This window comes from Sceloporus occidentalis, unplaced genomic scaffold, assembly GCF_023333645.1.
Source record: "Sceloporus occidentalis isolate IW3139 unplaced genomic scaffold, rSceOcc1.0.p SCAF_55, whole genome shotgun sequence".
NCBI classification, from domain to species: domain Eukaryota; kingdom Metazoa; phylum Chordata; class Lepidosauria; order Squamata; family Phrynosomatidae; genus Sceloporus; species Sceloporus occidentalis.
The window spans coordinates 4,600,999-4,626,181 of NW_028317035.1; the positions used below are offsets into that span (position 1 = coordinate 4,600,999).

A 25,183-nucleotide genomic window follows, 5' to 3' on the forward strand; every position below is an offset into this window, starting at 1 on the left:
TGGAAGATGCAGACGCCTTTATTGCATCTTTTCGTGCTGTCTTTGATGCTCCTGGGAGGCGTGAAGCTGCTGAATCCAATTTAATGGAAGTTCAACAGGGAAGAAGATCCGTGGCTCAATACGCCGTTGAATTCCGCACATTAGCGTATGAGACAGACTGAAATGTCAGCACTCTGACATCTGCCTTTCGCAGGGGTTTGAATGAATCTATTAAAGATGCTCTCACCTACCGTGACTTACCTCATGACCTAGAAAATTTGATCGTCCTGTGTTTACGTTTAGAAGCCAGAGGTCAGGAGAGAAAGTTCGAACGTGACCGAGAACGTGATAGAAGGCCACGTCAATTGAGGCCTTGGACGCGACATCCCACTCCTGCACCTGCTGAACCTGCTGTTGCTGAGCCTATGGAAATAGGTCCGGTGCTCCATCTATCCGCTGAAGAGAAGCAACGCCGCAGAGCTTTGGGACTATGTTTATATTGCGGTCAAAAAGGACATTTGATTTATGCTTGCCCTAGGAAACCGGGAAATGCCAGAACTTGGAAAGTGGAGGTCGGAGGTGCTTCATTAAGTGCTACTGTTGCTACACCTCCTCAGTCGCAAAGACTTTTGGTTCCCATCCAGCTGCAGTGGTCAGGCCACCAAGTGGCCACCCAAGCTTTCATTGATTCGGGTGCGGCTGAAAATTTTATTGACAAGTCATGGGCCTTGGAACACAGAATTCCTTTACAACCTAGGACTCAGAAAACCTCAATTGCTGCATTAGACGGTTCTCCTCTGGGAACTGGGATCGTGTCCTTTCAAACCGAGGTTATTGGTGCCGTTATCGGAATACTTCATTCGGAAGAAATACAATTCAATGTACTATCCAGTCCTCATATTCCCGTCATCCTAGGAATGTCATGGTTACGACAACATAATCCCCGCATAGACTGGAGAGAAGGACAGATTTTGGCTTGGAGTAAGGAATGTTTAAAGAACTGTTGCAGCCCTCCTACTAAGTTAAGTTTAATGCTCGAAGTACCTGCTCAGGATCCTCGTCACCTGGTACCTCCTCAATATTGGGAGTATTTGGAGGTGTTTTCTAAGAGAAAAGCAGAAACCTTACCTCCCCCTCGGGCGTACGATTGTACAATAAAATTGTTACCTGGCACCAACCCACTTAAAGGGCACACATATCCATTGTCCCAACCAGAAAATCAAGCCTTGGCCCAGTATATAGAAGAGAGTTTAAAGAAAGGTTTCATCAGACCTTCCGCGTCTCCTGCAGGAGCAGGCTTCTTTTTCATTGCCGAGAAAGACGGTTCCTTGCGTCCATGCATTGATTATAGGGGTCTGAATAAAATAACCATCAAAAACAAGTACCCGCTTCCCCTCATAACTGAACTTTATGATCAACTGAAAGACACCACTATCTTTACCAAACTTGATCTACAGGGGGCCTATAATCTGATTAGAATACAAGAAGGGGAGGAATGGAAGACGGCTTTCAATACGAGATATGGACATTATGAGTAGCTTGTGATGCCTTTTGGGCTATGTAATGCCCCGGCAGTGTTCCAGAGTCTCGTGAATGATATTTTTCGTGACATGTTGTTATCCCATGTGATGGTCTATCTCGATGACATTCTCATTTACTCAACGGAACTTCTCTCAGATTATCGCTCCAATCATTGCACTGACTAGAAAAGGGGCAAGTCCTAAATCTTGGACCCCTGAAGCTAGTAAGGCCTTTGAAAGACTAAAATTGGCCTTTACTACAGCACCTATCTTAAAACGCCCCAATCCTGATTTACCATTTATCTTGGAAGTTGACGCGTCAGAAACCGGGGCTGGAGCTATTTTGTCTCAATGAGATCAAATTTCTAACCGTCTTCATCCTTGTTCCTATTTTTCTAAGACTTTTTCGTCAGCCGAACAAAATTATGATATAGGGAACCGGGAATTACTGGCTATTAAATTAGCGTTGGAAGAATGGCGACATCTGCTCGAAGGGACTGAAACTCCCGTTACTATTCTTACCGACCACAAAAACCTAGTGTATATAGAAAAAGCCAAACGACTCAATCCTCGACAAGCTCGATGGGCATTATTTTTTACGCGGTTTAATTTCTCCATTTCCTTTCGACCGGGTTCAAAGAATACTAAGGCCGATGCACTGTCTAGACAGCATGAGGCGTCTAATGTGGAAACTTCTGTCGAACCGATCGTACCTCCTACAAAAATAATTGCTACCATACACAGTACCCTCATGTGGCACATTTCTAAATCTCAGACGCCCCGTCCCCGAGGGCAAATCCACCTCCTGGGAGACTTTATGTGCAACCACGCTTTCGTAAAGCCGTTCTGTCCTGGGGTCATGCTTCTCCGGTAGCAGGTCATCGGGGAACTCGGAATGTAAAATTTCTTCTGCAGAGGAACTTATGGTGGCCTACTATGAATCATGACATATCTGACTTTGTGCAAGCATGTACTGTATGCGGTCATAATAAAATTCCGCATACTAGACCGGCGGGGTTATTATGTCCGTTACCTGCTCCAGACCGATCATGGCAGCACTTTGTGCTGGATTTTGTTACGGACCTACCTCCTTCTCGTGGACATACGACTATTTTAGTAGTGGTAGATTTGTTTAGCAATTTAGCAATTAGCAATTGGTTGATGCCAGAGGAAGACCCTGCAGGTGACCAATAGGCTCACTCGCACGGTCTTTTTAACCCCTGACAGCGAACCTATGGATTTCCATAGGTTAAAGGGCCGTGCAAGTGACCAATAGGCTCACTCGCACGGCCCCTTAACCCCTTAAGGTGCAACAAGTGCACCAGGAGCCTAAAAGTCTGTATGAGCGACCAACAGAGTCGCCCGTACAGACTTTAAAAAGTTAACCCCTAATAAAGCATCATTTATTAACAGAGTCGCTCGTACAGACTTTTAAATGCTGCAACTTACCCGGCACATCCCACTGGTCTCCCTGTTCTCTCAGTTAAATGTCCGTACGAGCGACTTTATTGTCTTTAGAAAGACTTTAGAAAGACTTTAGAAAGTTAACCCCTAATGAAGCAACTTGTCCGGCAGATCCCACTGGTCTCCCTGTTCTATCAGTTAATAAATGATAGAACAGGGAGACCAATGGTATCTGCCGGACAAGTTACGGCACCAGGAGTTTAACAGTCTGTACGAGCGACCCTATTGGTCAACCATTGGCAGACGAGCCCCCTGCTGACGACCAATAGAGTTGCTCATACGGACATTTAAACTCCTGGCGCCAGAGCTGCTGCGGTACGCGTTAACCCCGTATTAACCACTTAACCGAACACGAAGAATGTCCACGAATATCCGCCCGAAGAGAAGACAGGAACAGGCGAATATTTGCGGAATACGAAGATTTTTTTTTTCCCGAAGACAAGCACGAAGACGAACACGAAGAGCCCCCTGGTGCCCAAGTCTAATAATAATAACAACTTAAAGGTCAACAGCATAAACCACAAGCGTGCATGGATGTATGCTACTCTTTAACAGCAGGTGGCTAAATGCTAAAAGTGTAGGGTTGGCGCTGTTTGGCACGAGCCCTCCATTGTGCATGACAACCAGCCTGATTATTTGAGTTAAAAATTACACTACTTTTTATACATATACACCTAGGTATCAGTTTTGACAATGGACTCCTTAAGGGATTATTAACACTTATGATATTAATTTCTGTAGTTTGTTGTCCACTCTAATTTATGCTCTCACAGATCACACTTCTGCATCACCCCTTTAGTATTAGCAGGTAGGAGGAAAATGAGACAGATGTCTCTACAGAGTCTGTAGGCTTGAAAAATAACATAAAGAAGCTTAGGTACCTGTGGTCTCCAGCAGTGATTTGCATGAAAGTCATACTATAGGCAGGTTCCTAATATGATAACACTGTAAGGACATAGTTAGGAAACTCTCTTTAATACCACATCTGGTATTTGGTTGATGACCTTACAGCACACAAGATGTTTTTGAAATCACTTTGCAGAAAACTGCACGAGAGGAACAGAACCCAGTTTATGTACATACAACAGAAGCAACCATCTTCATGTTGAAAAGATTTGTATGATGACCCCCCCCATTATGTCTCTCATTTTTTATACTTGCATATAAGACACACAAATGAGAAAAAATCTGAACACTTTAATTCAAATATACAAAAAGCAACATTATCTGAGGTACAGTGTAAAAAATCCCTTACACATTTCTGCACAGAGTAGGGAGTTTGTCCCCTTTTTAGGAAACTTGTTGGTAATGAGTACTGAAGCTCTCAAAACAGAAGCCTTGCCAGCCATATCCTCACACTCCATGCCACAACATATACACAGAACAGAGTCACAGCTCCATGTTCCACTATGTCATGTATACATTATTACACCCTTTCACACTAGCTACTATATCATAAACAGCTCAGGTACAGCATTGCCAGTGGCAGTGCCTGTGTCCCTGACACAAATCAATACACAGAGGCATAGTCCGGGTAATAATGCTGACTCCCCGCGCACATACTTCTACACTATGTGATATTTATATACAAGCAGAGTAAAAGGTGGTAACAATGTCCATTCTCTCTCACACATTTTTGTGAATGCCCCTAGGTTCCAGTGATTCTACAACACTTGTCACAGACACGGCTGCCTGTCTGCTCTTACACTCAATGGCATGTACACACTTCTATTGCTGCGTCAACCTATTAGTCAATCATGCATTGCTTCATCAAAACATGCCACCAGTGCAGCACAGGCAGACATTTTCTCATAAATACTATGACCCTATTACATGTATACATCACTACAGTAAAGGTTGTAATGTTAACAACCCCTTACAGACCCACTACAGCATTATGATATATGTACATAGGTGGTAGTGCAAATCTTTTTTCTTGCCAGCATAGACTCATACGTGCAACACTGGCACATACACTTTTGCACAGTCAACCACTTCATTTACACACACACACACAGACTGATAAAGCATGCTACCCAGGACCATCCTTTGGCATTATGGGCCACAGGCAAACTTCTTCTTTTACAAAATATGCCAATGTGCATTAAGAATACGGCTAAAATCTCAACTTCATCCTCATGCAAATGTAAAACTTCATTCCTAATACAATACAAAATAGGTGAAAATGAATACATTCAGTTTGTAAACTGATTATACTCTATTGCTCTGCTGCAAACATCTATAGAAACTTCATACATGTATTAAAATGTGTTTTCCTGAACTGTCCTTTAACATTGGTGCAACAATGGCACTGTGTGATCACATGTAAAACTTGGAACGTCATTAAGGCTAAGTAATGAACCTTCTGATCCATGGAATTGTATACCAAGCAGTATATGTTGTGTTTAGTATATAGAAACGAAAAAGAAAATAATACAATTAAAATAACCTTACTAAATGCCCTCACTAAACTTCCTTATCCTTTCAGTGTGCTGCTACACTAAGTCCACTACATCTTCCTAAAGTCTGGCTCATCCTGTGATATCATGTAACATATGTCAGTAGGAGGGGAACTGGAATGAAGTTTATTTGAAGATAACTTTCCATTGAAGCCTTTGTTCTTATAGCAGCTGTGCCTTATATATATTAGATCATATACACTGATACTGCAGTTTCGTGACTTCCAACACATAATTGAGAGATCTGCAAAGTCATAGTGATGGATGTGATTATGAGAACGTTGGGTCTCATATATGGCCATATTTTTCAAATATATAGAAATATTGTACCAATAATAACTGTGTTTTTTTTATTTTGTAGGTAGGTTATTGACTTTTAAAGGAATCTCATTAACAATGTATAGATCAAAGGTGACAAGTTCAACCAAAGTCATTTTCTCCTGCTGTGGGCTATGGTAGAGCCTACACATAGTTACTGAGAATAAATATTATGTTTAATGTGTTAATATATTTAACATTTTAAAAAGTATCTCAATGCCAGCCCAACTACTTTCAAGGCATTTCAACCACTGATTAGGATTAAGAGTTTATGATGATGTGAGGTTGGATTGATTGCAGAGGATCTCTGCTGGGTGAAGCATCAGCGGATATGTCTAACCAGGCCTGAAAATATAAAAACAATTGTTTTAGTTAGTGACTGAATTGTTGGTGTCAAATTGAATTAAGGGCAGGGACTGGAATAAACCCTATATGAAAGGGGAGGCACATGCTGAATAGACACTGGTAACAAATTTACTTTCATAATTTAAGAATCCACATTAATGGTACTCATGTCTCAGGAAGGCTAAGAATGGTAAACCTAACTTCATTTTTTAAAATGGCTTATTTTAATATCCTCATAATGGCAGACAATGGGAATGGAAGCATAACCCAGTTGTGTTAGAACCTACTTGTACAATGGCTGCAGCTGAAGGTGTGAGGTCTTCATAGGTGCCTGATATCCATAGGAATCATAGGAGCCAATAAAATCAACTGTAGATGAAAGGAGCATGAGTCACATTTGTAAAGTTAAAATAATGCTAGCCAGCCAATAATTGTTTAAAATATTATTATACAAACAAGAAATTTACCATTGCTTAATGATAAACCTACAAGCAAATGCATCAATAACTATGCCAAGATAACAAGTGTATAACAAAGCAGGCTTTATCAATGTCATCTAATTAAACTTATATATATAGGTATATTTAGGTGCAATGAAGGCCATGAATATACTCAAGACTATCAGTTCTGAGGCTACCAGTTGCTCTAGTGGAAGCTTTGCTATAAAGAAGGTACTGACATTTTTGCAAACCATAGGAAACTACAGATCATCAGGGAATGTAAGTCCTTAAGATTTATCATTGGACAAAAACAGTCAACTAATATGCAAAAGCTCTTCCCTAAAAGTGTGGTGGTCTACTTTTACATCATTACTAGACAGAATGTACTTACAGCTGTCTTCCTCGTCCATTAATACTTTACTGACGTAACAGGCATAGACAAAACCAAACAGCTGAAAAAGAAACGTTATTTAAGTTAAATACGAAGCGTAAGCACCAGAGGTGAGGATAGATAGTAGGAGTGATGGGAGAGGAAGAACGGTGAGAGGAGGACAGAGGAGGTGAGAAAAAGGGATAAAGATATCACATCATTCCTATGTTTGCATATACAAATAATATACTATACATGGTCAAATTTGTCAAATATTGAAATGCTGGCTTTGTTGAATAGTATAAGTAACCTAGGTTTTAACAAATTCCACTTTTAAAACAATTTTCTGAATGTCATTTAGCTTTCAAGAACTAAATTTTAAATTTCATTTTAGTGTAACTAGTTGTTAACGCATGCCTCAATAGTTTTATTTCCCAATATTTATAACCCCCCAAAAAAGTATTGCATGCCTTAAGTCTTCCCACATCCAATATCCATGAAGACTCTTTATGTGTCTACCCATCTGGAGATATTTGTAGGTCTCCACACTCACCGCTAGAAAGATCTGCAGGGCACTGCTTAGAGCCTCTATATATGGATAGTCTAGGAGACACCCAGTCACTGTTACCATATGGTGATCTGCTAGTGACAAAGGGGGGCCACGGACAGGGGTCACCAGGCAGCCTGGCCCATTCTCCATCCACCACGATCGGTGCAGGGAGGTGTTAAAGTTCATGATCAGGTCCCTGTGCTGGGGACACGCCAAGCATAAGAATTATTTGTCAGTTTGGAGAAGTAATGATAGGGTGTGTGGCATGAGGTGTAGATGAAAACCCTATGTCTGGCCATGCACCATGGGATGGTTTAACAGTTTCATGAAACACAAATATGACAAGAAGAGTCATGGGGTAAGTGATCACAACTCTAGGACATGACTTAATGGGCATTAAAACAAAACATACCAGGTCAGGATGGAGATACAGCCGGTATGTGTTAGGTCAGTGCAGCAATAGTAGACTAAGTGAATAGCTGGAGGTATACAGTACAGAAGGGCCAGTAGTACAGAGCAGAGGCTGAGTAATGACCCAGGGAGTGGTTACAGAAATAGCAGGATGACAGGTGAGTAACTAAACTATAATTATTTCAAACGAAAATGAGAGGAAAAGCACAGGCAATACAATGTTTTGGAAGGAACAATACATGCACAACAGAAGGAGCAGCTTAGAGAACATTGTTGCAATTGAGGGTCAACATAGATGCAGTGGTTAGAGATACAGTAACTTATCTGTTAGAAAGAAAGGATCAAGAGAAAGCCCACAGATTTAATATGGATGTACAGTCACTAAGCCAAGTATGGAGTCAGTATCAGATATTCGAGATAACTTCTTACCTGGGACAAATGTCCTACTTCCAAGTAAAAACATATAATGAACGCGTTCCAGGCCACCCATAATGCCAACCACACGGAATACTGCACAGTACACAGGGAGAAGGGACGGAGATTATTAAACATAAACGTAACATAATTTGAATTTATAAGAGATGTGGATATTTTAACTTTTTTCATAATAACTGAAATAAAGGGATGGCTTACCATTATAAGATACCTAGATCTATAATGTAGAGTACCAAATATTCCCAAGATGACAACCATAATATGCAGGAAGTTGGCAAGTATTGGAGCCCATTGGTAGCCCAGGAAGTCAAAGATTTGTCTTTGCAGAGCAGCTGCCTGGAATACATAAAATCCCAATTTTAGTGGTACTCTTATGGGAAAGAAACATGAACATGAAAAACATTTAAAGGATCCATTCTTCCAAGCAATTTAACAACGGTGCAGCTGTACACTTCAAAAACTGCTCTACCACAATTATAAATCACTTACAGGGTCATTTTCCTAGGGACTAAAAAGAAATATATTGATTTATTGAAGATATATGTTTCTGGAAGACACATTTTAACTGTGTGAGGACATGCATATGTCCTCATGATCTGTCATACTATAACATGGGAGTGCTAGTTGGTAGAGAGTAGGGCTAAAAATATTCAAATTTGAATATTGTTTTTAAATAATCAGGATGCATTGTGACATTTGTTGAGTTTGTATAGATTGGCAAAGCAAAGGATCAAGTAAGGATTTAAGTCTAAAATAGACTCAGTTTTCAGACTTAACTATAACAAATTAAATCATGTTCTTTAACATGGTTAGGTTAGCCAGATTTATAAAAAGAAAAACATTTTTGGGGGGGTAAATCAATATTTTATTTTAAAAAAACAGGGTACAAAACGAAAAAAGAGAGGGGGTATATGGAAAACAACACAGAGTAAGGCAGGAAACCCATATGCATACAATGACACAATAATGATGGTACGAGCAATAACATCCCCGGAGCAAAATGTAAGCATAATAAAAGAATAACATTTCTTTTAAAAATGTGGGTGCTAAAGAGGCATGCAGGGCAATTACAAAGTTATGAACAGATATACTGTATCCTCTGGCACTCTGGTTGCATTAAACGAACTAGCATGATTAGGGAGCAGGAAATGTATTTATTATGTCTGCTTAGATGAAAAGACAAAGGTTTTGCAACCAGATCTCAAGGTATTACTAATACTAGGAAAAGGGTGTAACTAGATTTGAATGAGATCCAGCTCCAAATAATCATCCATGCTGTTTATTATGTATACACAGAGCCCCCGTAAGAGATGTGTGGGCATTCCAGCCTCCCTCTTCTCAGGACTTCTTTCCCTTTGCTGTTCTCCAACTAGGTTTTCTTCATTGAGCTCTCAATACCAACCTTTTCTCCTCTCTCCGTTCATCAGTTGGTCATCTGGATCAAGCTCTCATTCTCCAATAGACACCACCTTGATACATTCCCCTCTCAAAGTCTAAAATCCCCTTTTCTGTATCCATCATAGTCTCTCATTCCTCCATCAAACATCATTACCTTCATTTTGCTTCAACTTGAGTTTCCATTAGACATGTGCAAATTGGCCAAACACAATTCCCACAAATGTTTTGGTTTGTTTTTTTGTCGAACAAATTACGTTCCCTGCCCATTTGGCTTGGACAAAAATAGGGGGGGGGCATTTCTAACTCAGAAACTAAATTCTTTGCCTAGCGCCCTCATTCACTCTGATTCTCTCTCATGCTCTCTAAATTTTACCCTAGCTTCTCTGCTTACCACTTTCTCTGTCTTCATCTTCTCCCGTTTATCTTCTTCTGTATTTCGGCAGACATTACCTGGCACGAACTTCCACCAAAATGACAGTGCTTACGGTAACGTCCTCTCCTCTAAATCCTCCAATCACAGAAAACACCGCGATTTTGGAAGAAGTTCACCTGTGGGCAAAATGGCGTCGCTTCCAGTGACGTTCTCTCCTCGATTTTGGTGGAAGGTTGCGCCAGGTTATGTCTGTGGAGATGCAGATGAAGATGAAACAGAGAAGATAGAAGATGAAGAGCAAGAAAATGCGGGTGTGGAAGCACAAGCAGTTAGCAGATATGGTAAGAAAACTTTTAGACAGCAAGAGAGAGTAAATAAGAATGTGAGAGAGTGAGTGTGTGGTTTAAGGGCCCGCAAATTTCGGATGAAAATTCAGAGCTGTTTGGTTCGTTTTCGTCCACTTTGTTGGGCAAACTAGGCTTGTCTTTGTGGCTTTTGCCAAAATTCGGTAAATTTGCAATATGTACAAATCCCAATGCAAAGTACACTCTCCTTCTTCAGCCCCTCATAAAACCACCTTTATTCCCTATATAGGTAATCTGCCATCCATTTTTCCTTGCATCAGTACTCCTAGTCTACCTCTAACCACACATGGTTCTGTCTATCTCTCTTTACTACAATTAAAGCATCTTTGTGCAACCAGTCCCTTACTTTCCTTCTTAAAGGACACTCCGGTCATCATATGCACTTTAATGCATGTCATAGCTGTGTGCCCCCTATTTTTGTGGTGTCCATTTTGCATATGCATGGTAGGATTCTGCAGAATCCTACCATGCTCCCTATCAAACTCCTGCAGAATGTTGAAGACAATGGCATGATAACTTAAGAAACAAAGTTTAACCAAGAATCAAGTGAGTCAAGTGAGCATTTGTCCCAGCAAACGTTCTGGAGAGACTCGCTTGGAGTTGAATGTTTCTAAGAACATGTTTTGTGGGATATCACACTCTGGTTTCTATTGATAGCCTAATTCATATGAAAAAGGTCCATTCCATCACAGTCACCCAACATGACACCAAACGTAATGTCCTGACGAAAATCCCTACAATGAAAACTTTTAGTTTCTACAAGAACAGGCTGAACATCCGTATTTCATTTACCAATGTGTAACGCATGAATTACTGAAGATCAACTGTAAGGATGATAAAAATACCAAATAAGAGAATTCTAATAGAAGGAAAATATCCAAATAGATTTTTATCACCATTTAAGTGATACTTATGCTTCTTATTCACAGGATGATTACATTTTTTTTGTATATTTAAGAGACAAAACACAGAAGCTCTATTATATGTATATTTATATGCATTTTTACAGTTAAAATAATAATCTGCAGATGATAAAAAAAATTTAGCTCTACGTCTATGTTATATTTTTTTACATTTGCCAAAAATATGCATTTGATGGTCCAAACATGGACATTACAGACATAATGATTGAATTATACCTTGTACAAAGTAGACATCTACCCTTGGGTTACCTGGAAGGTGCCATTGGGGTAAATGAGGGTTAGTTTAAGCCTGACAATGGATTTGGGAGCAGCATGGGATTTATTTGAAACCTAATATTGCGGGAGGTAACAAGTAATGCTGGGTGTTGGAGTATTATACCTACCCTTAACATGTTAATATTCCTACATTAACATCTTAGTGCCAGTTTCTCTGTTGTAGTCCATGTCTATGGTGAGAATTTTATGAATGTAGTTAGAGTATATCCCAGCAAATATTATTAATGCTTGCTAAGAACTACGGTAACTTTCTAAACTCAGGGAGGGCAAACATACCAAAACTTGGTCCTTTGTGGTTTAACCATTCGATTTCCATAGGAAGAAATAAAATAATGATAATTTATTAACAACCAATAAATAAGACAGGCCTTATTAAAATAACAGCATTATTTATAATCCACCCACAAAGTTGTCACCATAGCCCAAGAGCATATATTAAATAAAATTAGCTAAATGAAACACAAGGATGACTAAATATGATGTTTTGATGAAATTATTTAATATATAAACATATTACACTTTACTTATGTAAAGTATATGGTTGTGGTTTCCATAGGAATGTTCAGGAATGTAGTTAATGTGGAGACACCCTATTCATGTCCGGGGTCAGGCAATCAGATGGATTGGGGCCTGGGAAAAAGAAGCTAAAGGTCAGAAGTGGCCTGAGAATGTCAGTGTTACACAGCATGAGTTCATGGGCTCTCCCATCACAAGTAGAGGGACCTGACCAATAACCCTGAGTTTAAATGGTTTCTAAAATAATGTGAAGGCCTATGGGAAGCATCGCCATTACATTACAATATTAATTCTAATTACGCTCTTGTGGCTCACGTCCTTTTTTACTGAGCAGTTATTTCACGTAGAGCAGGCTTAGCGTTATGAGTGCATTTCACAATGAGGTTAGTGAGGATTAGTAGGCACTGGCACTACAGCTTTTATGGACCATAAATAGCGCGGTCCACGGCAGGTGGACTGCCAGTAACTGCTTGCCCTTGGTGCGGGTGGAGAGCCAGTGAATACCTCCTACTAGTACAGGCTGATTGCCAATGATGGCCTGCCCATGGTGTAGATAAGGTGCCAATAGTGGATGGCTTTCAGGCTTGCCCCTGGCGCACATGGGGTACCATTGATGCAGCTCCAGTTGGCCGGAGCTCTTGGGACGTTTATGATTGTCCCAGGTGGTGTGTAATGTGCTGAACACACATTGTCATCAATGTGAAATGGGGTTGTGCGCATAAATTACATTCCTGTCTCAAGCAACTTCATTAAATTAGGTGCAATCAGCAAACACCACAAAGCTGCACACATTCAGAGCACTAATTCAAAATTATGGCATTCACATGAATTGTTTCTACAAAAAAAGTGTTTACTCCTTTCACATTTGTCAAAATTCTATTCAATCGCCCCTAATTCTTTTCAAATCCTGAGACATATAACCGGCTTTGTATATTTTTTAAGAAGTGTCTCACCACTAAGACGTGTACCACTGAGGGGGCTTCTTTTACCTAACCCTGCATTGGAGAATAGGCTCATTATTATTATTATTTGGACTTTGTTGTCCAGAAAGTTTATGGTATCTGATGAAACTTAATGTATTTGAGACATATATATATATATTTATATTTTTATATATATATATACATATGTATATACTGTGTATATATTTCTTATTGTATGTAATACAGGTGTTCGAAGGTGGACTGCTCCACAGAGCTCACACTTTACATAAATATATACATTAGGAGAGACTGACTGTACATACAGGTCAGCCTAAATTGGTTAAAGAGCTGGCAATCTATGCAATTATTACTGATACCACGAAAAGGGCCACTTATTTGCAAATCATGGTAGCATAATAGGCTGGCAGCTTTTAAAGTGATAAATGATCCAAGTCTGTACTGCTCTCAGGATACCATCAAATCGATAGGGCTTTTACTCACCAGCTGCAGGCAACAGATTCCAACCAAGGTACACCGTCCACTGCATTTACCCATCCTGATCGAATCTACTCGCAAACGCAGCCGATCTTGGTGAATATGAATCCTGATGTTATGATGAAAGCCTTAAAATATGTCAGCTACTCAGCCCAGCATGATGTACATGACTCCCTCCGTAAAGAAAAGGCCTGAAGTGGCTTAGATGACCATCATCAAGGATGCAAATCTACATCTTATAAGGATAGGAGGAGCATTCACCCTGGTGTCCCCTTTGTGTCGGTCTATTGTGCGGTTTGTGTACTAGTGTGTGGGAGGGGGGATAGGAGTGGCAGGCGGAGAGTACAAGCCACACACACACACACCCTATAAGGATTCACCCTCCCCTCCTGTTGTGTAGTAGGGAGCCTGCTATTCACTGCTGGGTGTGGAGAGGGGTGGGTGTCATTGGAAATGAAGGGGAGAATGTACACTAGAAATCACTCTTCCCCTCCTCCTTTTTTTCTCCAGGACCCTCCAGGGTATGAGTGCCAGCTGCAAAACCTCTATTGTTACTGTGCAGAAGAAAAGCGGATTTGTTTCTAGCAATCCCACCCCTCTTAACCTCATCCATAGCGGGGGCCATCAGATGACAATAGGATTAGATTTTTCATCAGCCAAATTTAATTAAGATATGTTTATATAGAAAAGAATAGAGGAGTGCATGTCCCTTTGTCCCTTTAGGCTTCGCCTTTGATTTGACTATCATAGGGCTCAAACTGGAGGTGATAAATGGACCTCAGATTTTTACAAGATCTTCACATTAGAATTCTTAGCCCCACAAGCTACACCTATGTTCCAAGAGCATTTCCCAAGGATTTCGCAACCAGCACCATTTGTCCCTATTTGTTAGATGCTATGTTTTACTATATCCTTAAACCAGATAATCTTACTTGATATATCTTCACCTTTCCCATCAAGTCATTTTTTTTTAAAGCTGATGTGTATTGTTCTTCTTTTGTAGTCGGTCAAATTAGTCTCTTACCAAGGAATAACCCAGAGAGCACCGATCTGCATCTGGTCACAGACTGTTTATTAATCCTAACTGAAATTAGTAACAAATATGATTCAAAGACCAACTGCCAATGAACATTCTGTTTGTAAATAAACAAATATAACATATGACATTGGGATAACAATACAATGTGGAATGCGTTTTGTCTTGCTCTAAACAAATAATGATGGTGCTACTTCCCAAAGTAAGGTTACATCCACAGTGGTCCCAATCTTTGTCCATAGATGTAGCCAGAAGTTGGGTTGGAGCTGGGGTTCACAATTTTGACATGCAAAACACAGTAGACTTCAATTAATGACCAAGCACCCGGGGTTACATTTGTGTACATTGTATTTATTTAAAATATATGAATACTAGTTTTGAGGGTCGAATAAGAGTGAGTCATGGATCTAAATATCTAAAATGTATTTTCATAAACCAAGGGTTGACTTTTATAATCAAGTTCATAAATATGTGTGGAGCATATGCAAATATAACTCAAGCACACACTGAGCTTAAGTTGACAGTTTTGTGTAAGTATCTTGGTGACATAGAGTTTCATTGCCATGTATGTGTATCACCATTTGTTGTTACTGGGCCATTGTCTATAATTTTAAGACTGATTGTGATTAAAGCAAAGTCATGGACGGGATACTCATTGTGTTTTTAGCACTTTGCAGGGTCACATGTTTATTAGAAATGTAGTCAAGATCTTGCAGAGCCTGATCCTGCCGCTTGCACATAAAAAACATTTCTCGCATCCGCCCATTCCTCACCCAAGAATCCACAAAAACTCTGGTTCATTCAATTCATTTCCCACCTTGACTACTGCAACACTCTTCTGGTTGGCATTCCACCGTGTCGACTCTCTCCTCTATCTTCCTTGCACGTCGCTCCTCTTCTGCTTCCCCACTCTGTGAAACCCTCCACTGGCTCCCAATTACCTTTAGAATTAAATTTAAAATCCTGGTACTAACATATAAGGCCTTCCATAATACTGCTCCTCCGTACATTTCTGACCTCACAAGCAAATACTCTCCTAATCAATCCTTACGTTCTTCCCATGGGCTAAGGCTCTCCTCCTCACTCATCACCTCTTCCCGTCTAGATTTCACTCAGGCTGCCCCATATCTCTGGAATCTACTCCCAACAAACCTTCAGCATTCAACCTCCCTCCCAACATTCAAGAAACATCTCAAAACCCACTTCTTCAGAGAAGTTGCACCATCTTAGCTGCTAGAACTTCCTTGTCATTGATACGACCCCCACACTACCTCTCACCCTTTCTCTATGCCTTATGTTTGTCACCCCATTTCCCTCTAGATTGTAAGCTTGCGAGCAGGGCTCTCTCCACCTAATGTATCGGTTTGTCTTAGTCTGTCAATTCTCGTCTTGTCATATCCCTTGAATATATGTATTGTATTAAGCGCTGCAGAGATTGTTGGCTCTATATAAATAAAAGATAATAATAATAGTGTGTTATACCCTCGGATGCTAGCCAACTACCTAGTTCTGAGACAAGTACATAAGCAACAGGCATTTGTAGTAATGAGATCCGCAAGCCTCCCCTGACCATGAAACCTATGACGCTTAGGTGGTCAGCAATTTATTCACCTTACTGGTAATCATCATTCTTATATATTCTCCTCCCATGCTAATCCTGCCAACACAGACCATCTCTAAAGGCACAATGTCTCTTAGAAGTCAGGTGTGTGGATCAGAATGATCCAGAATGCATTCTTTTCTTGAAGGAGCTGTAATTATTTGTAAATCAAGCTCTTAGACAGCCTTTAACAATGTAAGAATAGTTGCAAACAGTAATACTCCCAACAGTGCCAGACAAATTACAACAAGGATATTACTAGACAACAGCACATTTACAAAGTAAAACCTTTTATTAAGCTCATATATGTAAGACTATATCCTATTTTAGGGCTTCTAATGGATCTGTGCATATTATATGTAAGAACCAAACAACACGCTTGTAAAGCTTTTCTGCCACGTAAGCATAGTTTATGGCTACATTTTCTAACAAGAAGTTGGATACCAAAAGAACTGAAAAAAAAGACTACACCTTCATGTAGAATGACTTAATGCAATGCTCGTTAGAAAAGTAATAATCAAGCACATTTGTATAACGGTCTGCCACAAGCATACCGCTGACATCTTTACAATAAACAGGTGAAATGCCCCATTGTTAAAAAGTTGCTGTCAGTCTTCTGTAGCTCATTGGTATTTACATGCCAACTGTGCTTATAGATTGTAAGCTTGTCTGAGCAGGGCCCTCCTCACCTGTTGTCTCTGTAAGTCATATTGTTATGTAACATACTACTTATGTCCTGTCTACCCATTGTACAGCGCTACGGAATTTGATGGCGCTATATTTATAATAATAAATTATAGGAAACCTTGATGCTGAGGCTTTACAGGCCACATAAACACATTATGTAGTCCTTGAATCTTCTGATCCTGAGAGAAATAGGACCTAGCATGACCACCCACATTTTCCGGTCAATGGCATGTGTCGTGTCATGTCATCACACAGTCTTGCCTGAAGACACTTTGGACAAATTGTAAATTGTTGATATTTCTTATGAAGTTTAATCTATCATCCCTTTTTTGTTTGTTGACATTCATTGTGTTGGAAAATGCCAACACAAAAGTTTGGAACAAGGGAATATTAATATCACAATGCAATTGTCAAGGACGGTGGAGCCTGTAGACAAGGAGTTTGATCATTACAAATAAAACAAAGCTTAAGTAAAATTGGGTGGTAAAAAGCATTATAGCAACACTCATATAGGTTAGGCTGTGAGGCAGGCAGTAGTTGGAGCTGTAGGGTATTTGAATGCCAAGAAAACTGGACTCTTATGCGAAAACTCCCATGCGTGAAGAAAGGTAGAAAGGAGTAGTGGATGCAAGGAAGAGAGAAACGTGATCTCCTTACCTACGCACTTTGGCGTTTTTTAAACCTTTTTTTATTATATCAATGAAGCAAATTGAAACCTGTAGGTTAAGGGACAGAAAACCAGTGGAGGAAACAGTGATGTGACATTTAGTTACACGCATCCAAAACTTATGGTGACAACTCAATCATGATGGAGCAGTCTCAGAAACGTGTTCATATACTAGTCTTTTAATATTCAATCGCAATAGATGAGAAAAAGCTGCCCGATTTTACTCATATTTACAGTAACGCGAGCAGAATAAACTGAATGTGTATTTATGAGAGATTCTCTGCACCTGGCAGGTAAATAATTGATGTGCTAGATAAGGATGGATTTTTTTCCTACATTCCTTTCAGTACAAGAGCATATAAATATTATATGAAGTCTGGGGCCTGATTTAACATGTTCTTAACCAAATTAACAGTAAAAAAAAAGTGATCATTTTAGTTCAAAACCACTTGCAATCTAATGCCCATGGCACAGTTGTAGGGTCTATAGAACTACTTTACATAAAAATGTCAATTTTAGCTGAAAATATAGAATCATGTATCTTACCTAACCCAACTGTAAAGAGAAAACTAGGAGTTAGGTGTCAAATGAGCAGCACACATAGAGCAGCCAAAACACACTCTGTACTTACATACCTCAAGATCCTAGAGAGGTGTTTAGAATACTTATCTAGGGTGGCGATATATATCAGTTGGGCACAGCCCTAAGCAGCAATCCTTTCTCAGAAGTATGCGCTCGTTAGGCACATCCTTCCATACAGCACATGGAACAGTACAAAGAAGACCCCTGATGCCAGTGCAAAGTTTTAAAAGTTGACTTATGAAATGACAACGCAACACACATTTTAATAAAAACAATTTATAAACACAAAATAAAACCCATGAAATATTTATCGCTACCTGTCAGGGAGGAAATGTGAAGAGGGCATGTGTAAGAAAGAAAGAAAAATATCCGAAGACATCTATTCCACCCCCCCACCCCCTTTTTTGGCCAGTTACAGTAGCACTATTGAGCGTCTTAGTCCTAGGAGGGATGGAGAACACCCCCCCCCCAAAAGAAATCGGAGACAGTGCATCATCTGACTTGTATATACAATCTCTGTGGACAGTGGAAGATGGCTGGTCTCATGGGAGGCTAGATTCTCTGGGATTTGTACAGGCTGAATTCACTGGATCTCCCCCATGTACAATCTCTTATCGCTAGAGGCAGAGAGAACTGCAAATGGAAGAAGAAAATGTTATTTGTATCATAACTTCTGTGTGTCAACAGCAGAACATCAGCTGAAAGAAGTAGACTCAGACAATACCAGTGATTAAATATTGTTATATTATTATGTTTTAACCTACATATTACTCGAGCAAAGACTGATTTTATTAAATTAATCTGCACTCTACCTAAAATGAATGGCTTATCCTTAATAGATGTTGGAACTATAACTCACCAATGGGTTCTTCAGGGTGGAAGGCCACTTCATTGACAGATCCAGCATGGCCCGGGAGCTTGTACAGAATTCTACGAGATGTGGTGTCCCACACATAAACAAACCTGCAGAAAAAGGAATAATAAAATGTGCGTCTACATAAGATATATATTTATCACACACAGAAAGCCAGCAGCTACTCAGTCCATATTCAGTTTAACACAAAGCAAAGAGGACGGATTATACCTGTCTGCAGATCCTGCCGCAATTTTGCTGCCATCAGGAGACCACGAACAGCGCAAGAGATTCTATAAGAGAAAGAAGTTAACTCAATTTTTTGGCATAAGACCAGCAAAACTTGATCTAGAATAGATGTTGAACTTACCTTCTCAAAATTGTGTACGTTCCCTTGGAATACCTTTACACACCTTTCTTTGGGGGCAAAGGGACGAACATCCCATACACGGACTAAAAAAAATTAAAAAAAAATTGTTGATTTGTCCATTTAACAACACTGGTAAGTCCCCTTACCAGTTAAGTGTGCTTTTCCAAATGTCCTAATACAATAAGGATGAAGGGTATCACCTGTATTATCCATAGCATTTGAAAGCAAGTAGGAGCCCTCAGAACTAAGACTGACACCGGTCACAGAGTCCCCATGTCCTCTCATTGTATACATTAGCTTGTTCTGCCGCAAATCCCAGACCTAGAAAAAATAGTTAGCGCTGCATGAGATTAGCACCTTACATTGCCACAAACAATATACGGAAAGGAAAGTTTGTGGGTACCACTGCATTTCTTCATGAGAAACAATGCTTATGTTTATTTTGTTTTAGTAATATGTACTCATTTTACGCATCACAAGAATTGAAGAGACCCGAAACAGAGGGGGACGTCACTAGCATTCGACTTATTTATTTTATGTAGATGCAGAGTCTGGCTTTTCTTCATTTGCTTACCTTGATATCATTGTCTATCCCTCCAGAGATGATTTGATCACTGGTGTCATTGAATGTGACAGATAATACTTGGTATGTATTTTGGAAAGTCTGCACGGCTGCCTTTTTCCTGAAGTCCCAAAGCTATCAAGTAAGAGTTTCTGAGATTAAACATAGGTACAGCAAAATACAAAATTACGCATTACTAACAGTTATACTTAGCCCTTCTTTCCCATTTTATCCGGACACACTATTTTGGCTACACCGACTTATTATACTATGTTTCCCTCCTTCCCTGACTTGCATTCACTTTACATTTATGTTGGCTTATCAGTTAACCCAATAATGACACTACTTTTCTATGTTCAACTTCAAATTTTCCAGCACTTTAAACAACGTACTGGTACATGAGTTATTGGCTGCATATGCGACATAAAGGCCATCTTATAATTGTCTAATGTACCTACTTTCACAGTGCCATCATCGCTCCCAGTGCAAATCAGTTGAGGTCCCCGTCTTGCTGGATAACAAGAATTAACAAAGGAGGTATGTCCTTTCAGTCTCTTTACTCTCTCTCCTGTTTCACTGTCCCAAATAGCCACCGTTTTATCAGTGGATGCAGAGAACAGTAAGCTTAAAAAGGAAAAACAGAAGAGCTTCATTAACACTTCATTTCTAACAAAATGAGAGGTGTCTGCCTCAAGATGCACTTAATTCTACACAGAAATACCGGTACTTGCAGGTAAGAGAAGCTGTTGATGCCTGAATGTGACAAACCCCTACTTCATGTATGTCTATGATTTAATACCGTTAGTAAATGCTAAAGAGGGACTAACAATTTTCTCCTTCAAAATGTACGATTATCTTCTCACATAGCTGAAACTGCAACTTTTACCGCCAGGTCATTCCCAACAGGAAACGCCACAAAGCTTTATGCAACTTTGATGACTCTCTGACTTTTTACCACCAGGAATTAGCATGACGCAGGATATACCGTATTGGCTCGTATTGGTCTAGCGCCCGACGCCTGGGACATGCAGTCCTGAGCGCCGGGCAGGGTTAGGATACAGATCCCCCGCAGCGGTGCAGGGGACCTGCATCCTACTCCCCGATACGCTTAGACAGCCTCCCCTGCCAGCACTTTCCACGGGGGGTCCTAGATCCGAGCCAATACGGTATTAGCGTAGAAGATTTGATGTGCCCAATTAAAATCCAAATACGTAAACATGATCATGTACTTATGAATGTTAGAAATAAATCCAAAACTTATCTTACACATATACTTGTGATGTGTATGCGTATATTGCAAATCAGATGTTTACCAAGTTATTACTTATTGTTTTCTATAGATCCATCATTTTCTGCAGCGCTGTACAATGGGTAGACAGGACATAACAAGTACTTACATTGACTTACAGAAACAAGGGGTAAGTGGGGCCTTGCTGAAATGAGCTTAATACCTACAGGGAGTTAGTGTTCATTACGCAAGAGGTAAAAGTACCACTATTAAATGAAACCAATGCATGTTTTATTAATCAACAATTACCCTTCAAGCTTCTTGAGATTCTATCATTTGTATAGATCAGTGTGATATAACTTTGTAACTGAATTGCTAATTTCAGGTCTTCTGCATAATCAAAATATATGCAAAGGGATATTAAAACATCTACCTGCTTTAACAGTAACACAGAGTAACTTGCACTCAAAAAGATGTCCAAAGGAGAATATAAATCGTCCCCGGTTTAATAGACCTAACAAAAGAATGCATTTCTTTGCAGGCTACACAACATAGATAGTCCCTTCCATTTCACAGTATTATCTTGCTGCAGTAATAGCCAACTTACCTTCCGTCAGTATTGTAATGAAGCTCCATCACAGCACCGCTGTGACCCTTTAATGTTGCATAATTATCACAATCACCATATACATTCCACATCACTGCACGAATACAAAGAAAACAAGATTTGGATAAAACAGTTACAGCAGTCCATCTACTCATAGATACGTTTTAGGGAGCAAAACCACACAGCCATAACATGCTACTCTTTTATAGCGAGTGATATCATATGTGACTAGCCACAGTCCCGAATCTAACAAACCTTACTAAGAAACAAAAGTTAAACTGAACCACAGTTAAATATGTAAGAAAATTGTGTGTCTGTGAAAAACCACAATGCTTTACATGAGGACTGGACAGACCCTGGGCACCAGGTTGCCATGGCGACTAGAAACCACTTCCCAGTGCCCAGGATTTTGCAGGACATGGGGACAAAGACTTGCCAGGGCTGCCATCATGAATCTGGAATCCTATTTTTTCATGCAGGGGCGCTGTGAAACGGGTGCCTTGAGGCTGCCAGCAGGGTCACGTAATCACAATTTGTTACATATTTATTATACTGGGCACCAGAGCTTAACCACATACTTATTACATTCTAAAAAGTTATATTTTGATACACTTTAATGACCAGAAGTGAAATGTACTTACAGATGAGCCTGTCAAAACCTGCAGAAGCCAATGTGACACCATTGGGGTGGAATTTACAGCAGTAAACCTCTCCTTCGTGGCCAGAGAGCAGCATGATTGGAGCTTGGAGACTGGACGTCCTGGGCGGGCCCTGGTAAGAGGAAAATGAAATAAAATCTACCTTAAATTTGGGTTTTGGCAAAACATCAAAATTGAGTTAATCTGCTTTGCATTGCCCATTAGAAACTAAGACAATCAGAGATACAGTTCCTTATAGGGACACCCCAGCCATCATATGCACTTTAGTTATGTGACCCCTTTATATTATTGCGCGGCCTGTTTTACAAATGCATGGGGGGATTCTACAGAATTCCCCCAAATGTATTTGCCCCCTTTCCCCAGCCAAATGCCTTGTAGGAGAAGCATTCAGCTGGAATGAACATGTGTGGAAAGGCCAATGGGAGCACTAATATGCCACTGATAGATTCAAGCAGCCGATCTGTGTCAATAGCAGTCGCATCATTTTGGACTGTCCCTTTAAAATTAGTTATTAATGGAGTAAAAAAAACTAAAAAAAAAATATGAATGGAATTAAACAGTTGTTCTGTATTTGTGCTAAGTCTTAAAGAAGTAATTTAGCAGGATGTCTCTCTGACTATTTTATGCCCGAACACTACTGTTAGGACTGAATACATTTGGTGTGTGTGTGTCACACCGATCAGCGATACACAGCCACAATGAGTAAAGTAAAAAAAAATGCTCACTTCACTGCCATCAGTGAGATTTTCCTTGCTAAAACAGGAACATCGTTTTATCTTCAAATAAATTCAAATGTGATGTTAGCATGAGAAAGGGAAAGAAGTGTATTTCCCTTCCAGCAAAATATATACATATGGCCAGGGAATTCTATATACACTTCTATCCTATATCCATCTTACATGCAGCTAAGTTATATTTGTAATACATCATGTAATTATGTTTCTAATCGGGCTCATACGGCACAAGCAGCCTTAGATGGGACTAGAGAACAAGACGAACAGCTATGATGGTTTTCCGCCATATTTCTACTTTAATTTCGGAATACCTTGCCGTTTTTCTTTAAATTATAGGTACTATGCAGTATAATAAATATATATTAGTTGACTGCTAAAATACATGAACCGGCACCCCTCCTCCAATAAGACACGGTTTTGATTCATTCACTTACCGCCACCGCCGCTGCCACCACCTCATTCCTTGGCTTTTTGGCCGGTACTGGAACCAGCTCCATTCCCTTCCGTTTGCTTTGTTCAATCATGTCTTGGATGGAACTTTCACCTGGCCTCGGAACTTACTTACACACACAGGTCTCCTACACGCAACCGGGCCTTAGGTTTTAGTCGCAGAACTGTGACGTAATCGCCCCACTGCGTCGCGTCGCCAAGAACCACGCGATAACGTGACAACAGAGTTCCAAACACAAGAGTGTTGATGTAAAGTATTTACCCAATTAATATTCTCAACTATTATACACAGTTCTACCTAATCGTGAAAAGAAAGCATTCATGTCAGACCAGTGGTCACAGAAATACTGCAAAATCAGTACACCAGACCGGAGACACTGTTTTGGAAATGTACGTTCTGTCCATGGTGTTTAGCACGCTTGACGTTACACTTCTGTTGTGCCGTTCCATTTACGTCAGTACACTGCGCCGTTAGCCTGCCGGTTGCGCGGTGTGTTTGAGATGTTGATATATAGAGAGTAGGTTGGTTCAGGACCGCGTTATGCTATAAATAACCAGAAGTGTGTTTTGTCTATAGTTTCGTTTCGCAGGAAGGTGACTATAAATGACTACTTATCCAAGTAAGTTCTAGCGATATAAATCGTTGTTACAAGAAGTCGCAGCAGTTTTTGTTATTGTCAATGAGACTGTTTACGATACCGGGACTAGCACTCATACCTGCCTCATTCTATAGCTGGCGTCTTATTCGGCAGTCTTCTTATTCCATAGACATCATACCTGTTTCTATTATACTTGAATAGCACGTCATTTTTCCTAATTAGCAGTAAAAAAAAATAATTAAAAGAAGATAGTGTTTTAATAGTTTTAGAAAGTTTAGCAATCTAGTTTCTTTGGCGTTGAAATGGTTAATCATCTTGATTTCATGTGTTCCTTTCTCTTGGATAGCCTTGACATTCCCTTTTGACCAATAAGAGCACAGTATTTTTTCTGTGTTTAACAACTGAGTGTAAATTCATCATTAAGTACATAGAATCTGGCACATAAGAACCATTTGGCTCATCTTGTCTGCCCAAGTTATAAACTCCGACTACAGTTCTTGGTCTTGTCTTAGATTCAGGATTTTAATATGCCTATCTCATGTATGTATTAGCCTCTACTGCTTCTGATGGGTGGCTGTTCCATTTATTCTCTGTAAAGTAAAACGTCCTTATATGACATCTAAATCTCTGAGGCTCTAGTTGAGTTTTTGGGTAATTTGTTTCACGTTTAGTGTGCATATACACCACATTTCCAGATGTACAGGTGTATAAACCCGGATATGTGTTTATATAGTATATAGCTACATGCGTTGCATGGTTTGGTCTCATTTTCCTTATGGGTCTGTAAGATTGGGTGGTTATCTAAATGGCAAGTGGTTTCCTGGGTGTGGGGTGTTCTCAGTGCTGTTACTTTTCTTTGGAATTGGAGCCTGAGGGTTGCTAATGCCCTGTTTAGTGTGATTTGGGTGGAAACTGGAGTTGTGAAGCTAGTGCACCAGTAGATTTTTGTACTTGGATGAATGGAGTTTGTCATCAGGGATGTCTGATGT

The 25,183-nt window shown here is 39.9% G+C and overlaps 2 protein-coding genes across 2 annotated transcripts; both read right to left on the bottom strand.

The window, feature by feature from the left end:
• Nucleotides 1-6,368: 6,368 nt before the first annotated feature.
• LOC149287960 (sodium/potassium-transporting ATPase subunit beta-1-interacting protein 1) lies at nucleotides 6,369-13,620 on the bottom strand. The gene is made up of 6 exons (XM_089492298.1): nucleotides 13,567-13,620; nucleotides 8,490-8,627; nucleotides 8,286-8,366; nucleotides 7,449-7,646; nucleotides 6,917-6,977; nucleotides 6,369-6,454 (listed from the first exon to the last, which is right to left on the bottom strand). Exons 1-6 carry the CDS (start codon nucleotides 13,618-13,620, stop codon nucleotides 6,369-6,371), a joined length of 618 nt encoding a protein of 205 aa, XP_089348424.1.
• Nucleotides 13,621-18,715: 5,095 nt separating this feature from the next.
• On the bottom strand, nucleotides 18,716-23,669 carry LOC149287961 (U5 small nuclear ribonucleoprotein 40 kDa protein). The gene is made up of 10 exons (XM_089492323.1): nucleotides 23,589-23,669; nucleotides 22,394-22,523; nucleotides 21,753-21,846; nucleotides 20,376-20,541; nucleotides 19,930-20,052; nucleotides 19,556-19,676; nucleotides 19,356-19,438; nucleotides 19,217-19,278; nucleotides 18,992-19,095; nucleotides 18,716-18,765 (listed from the first exon to the last, which is right to left on the bottom strand). Exons 1-10 carry the CDS (start codon nucleotides 23,667-23,669, stop codon nucleotides 18,716-18,718), a joined length of 1,014 nt encoding a protein of 337 aa, XP_089348449.1.
• Nucleotides 23,670-25,183: the final 1,514 nt, after the last annotated feature.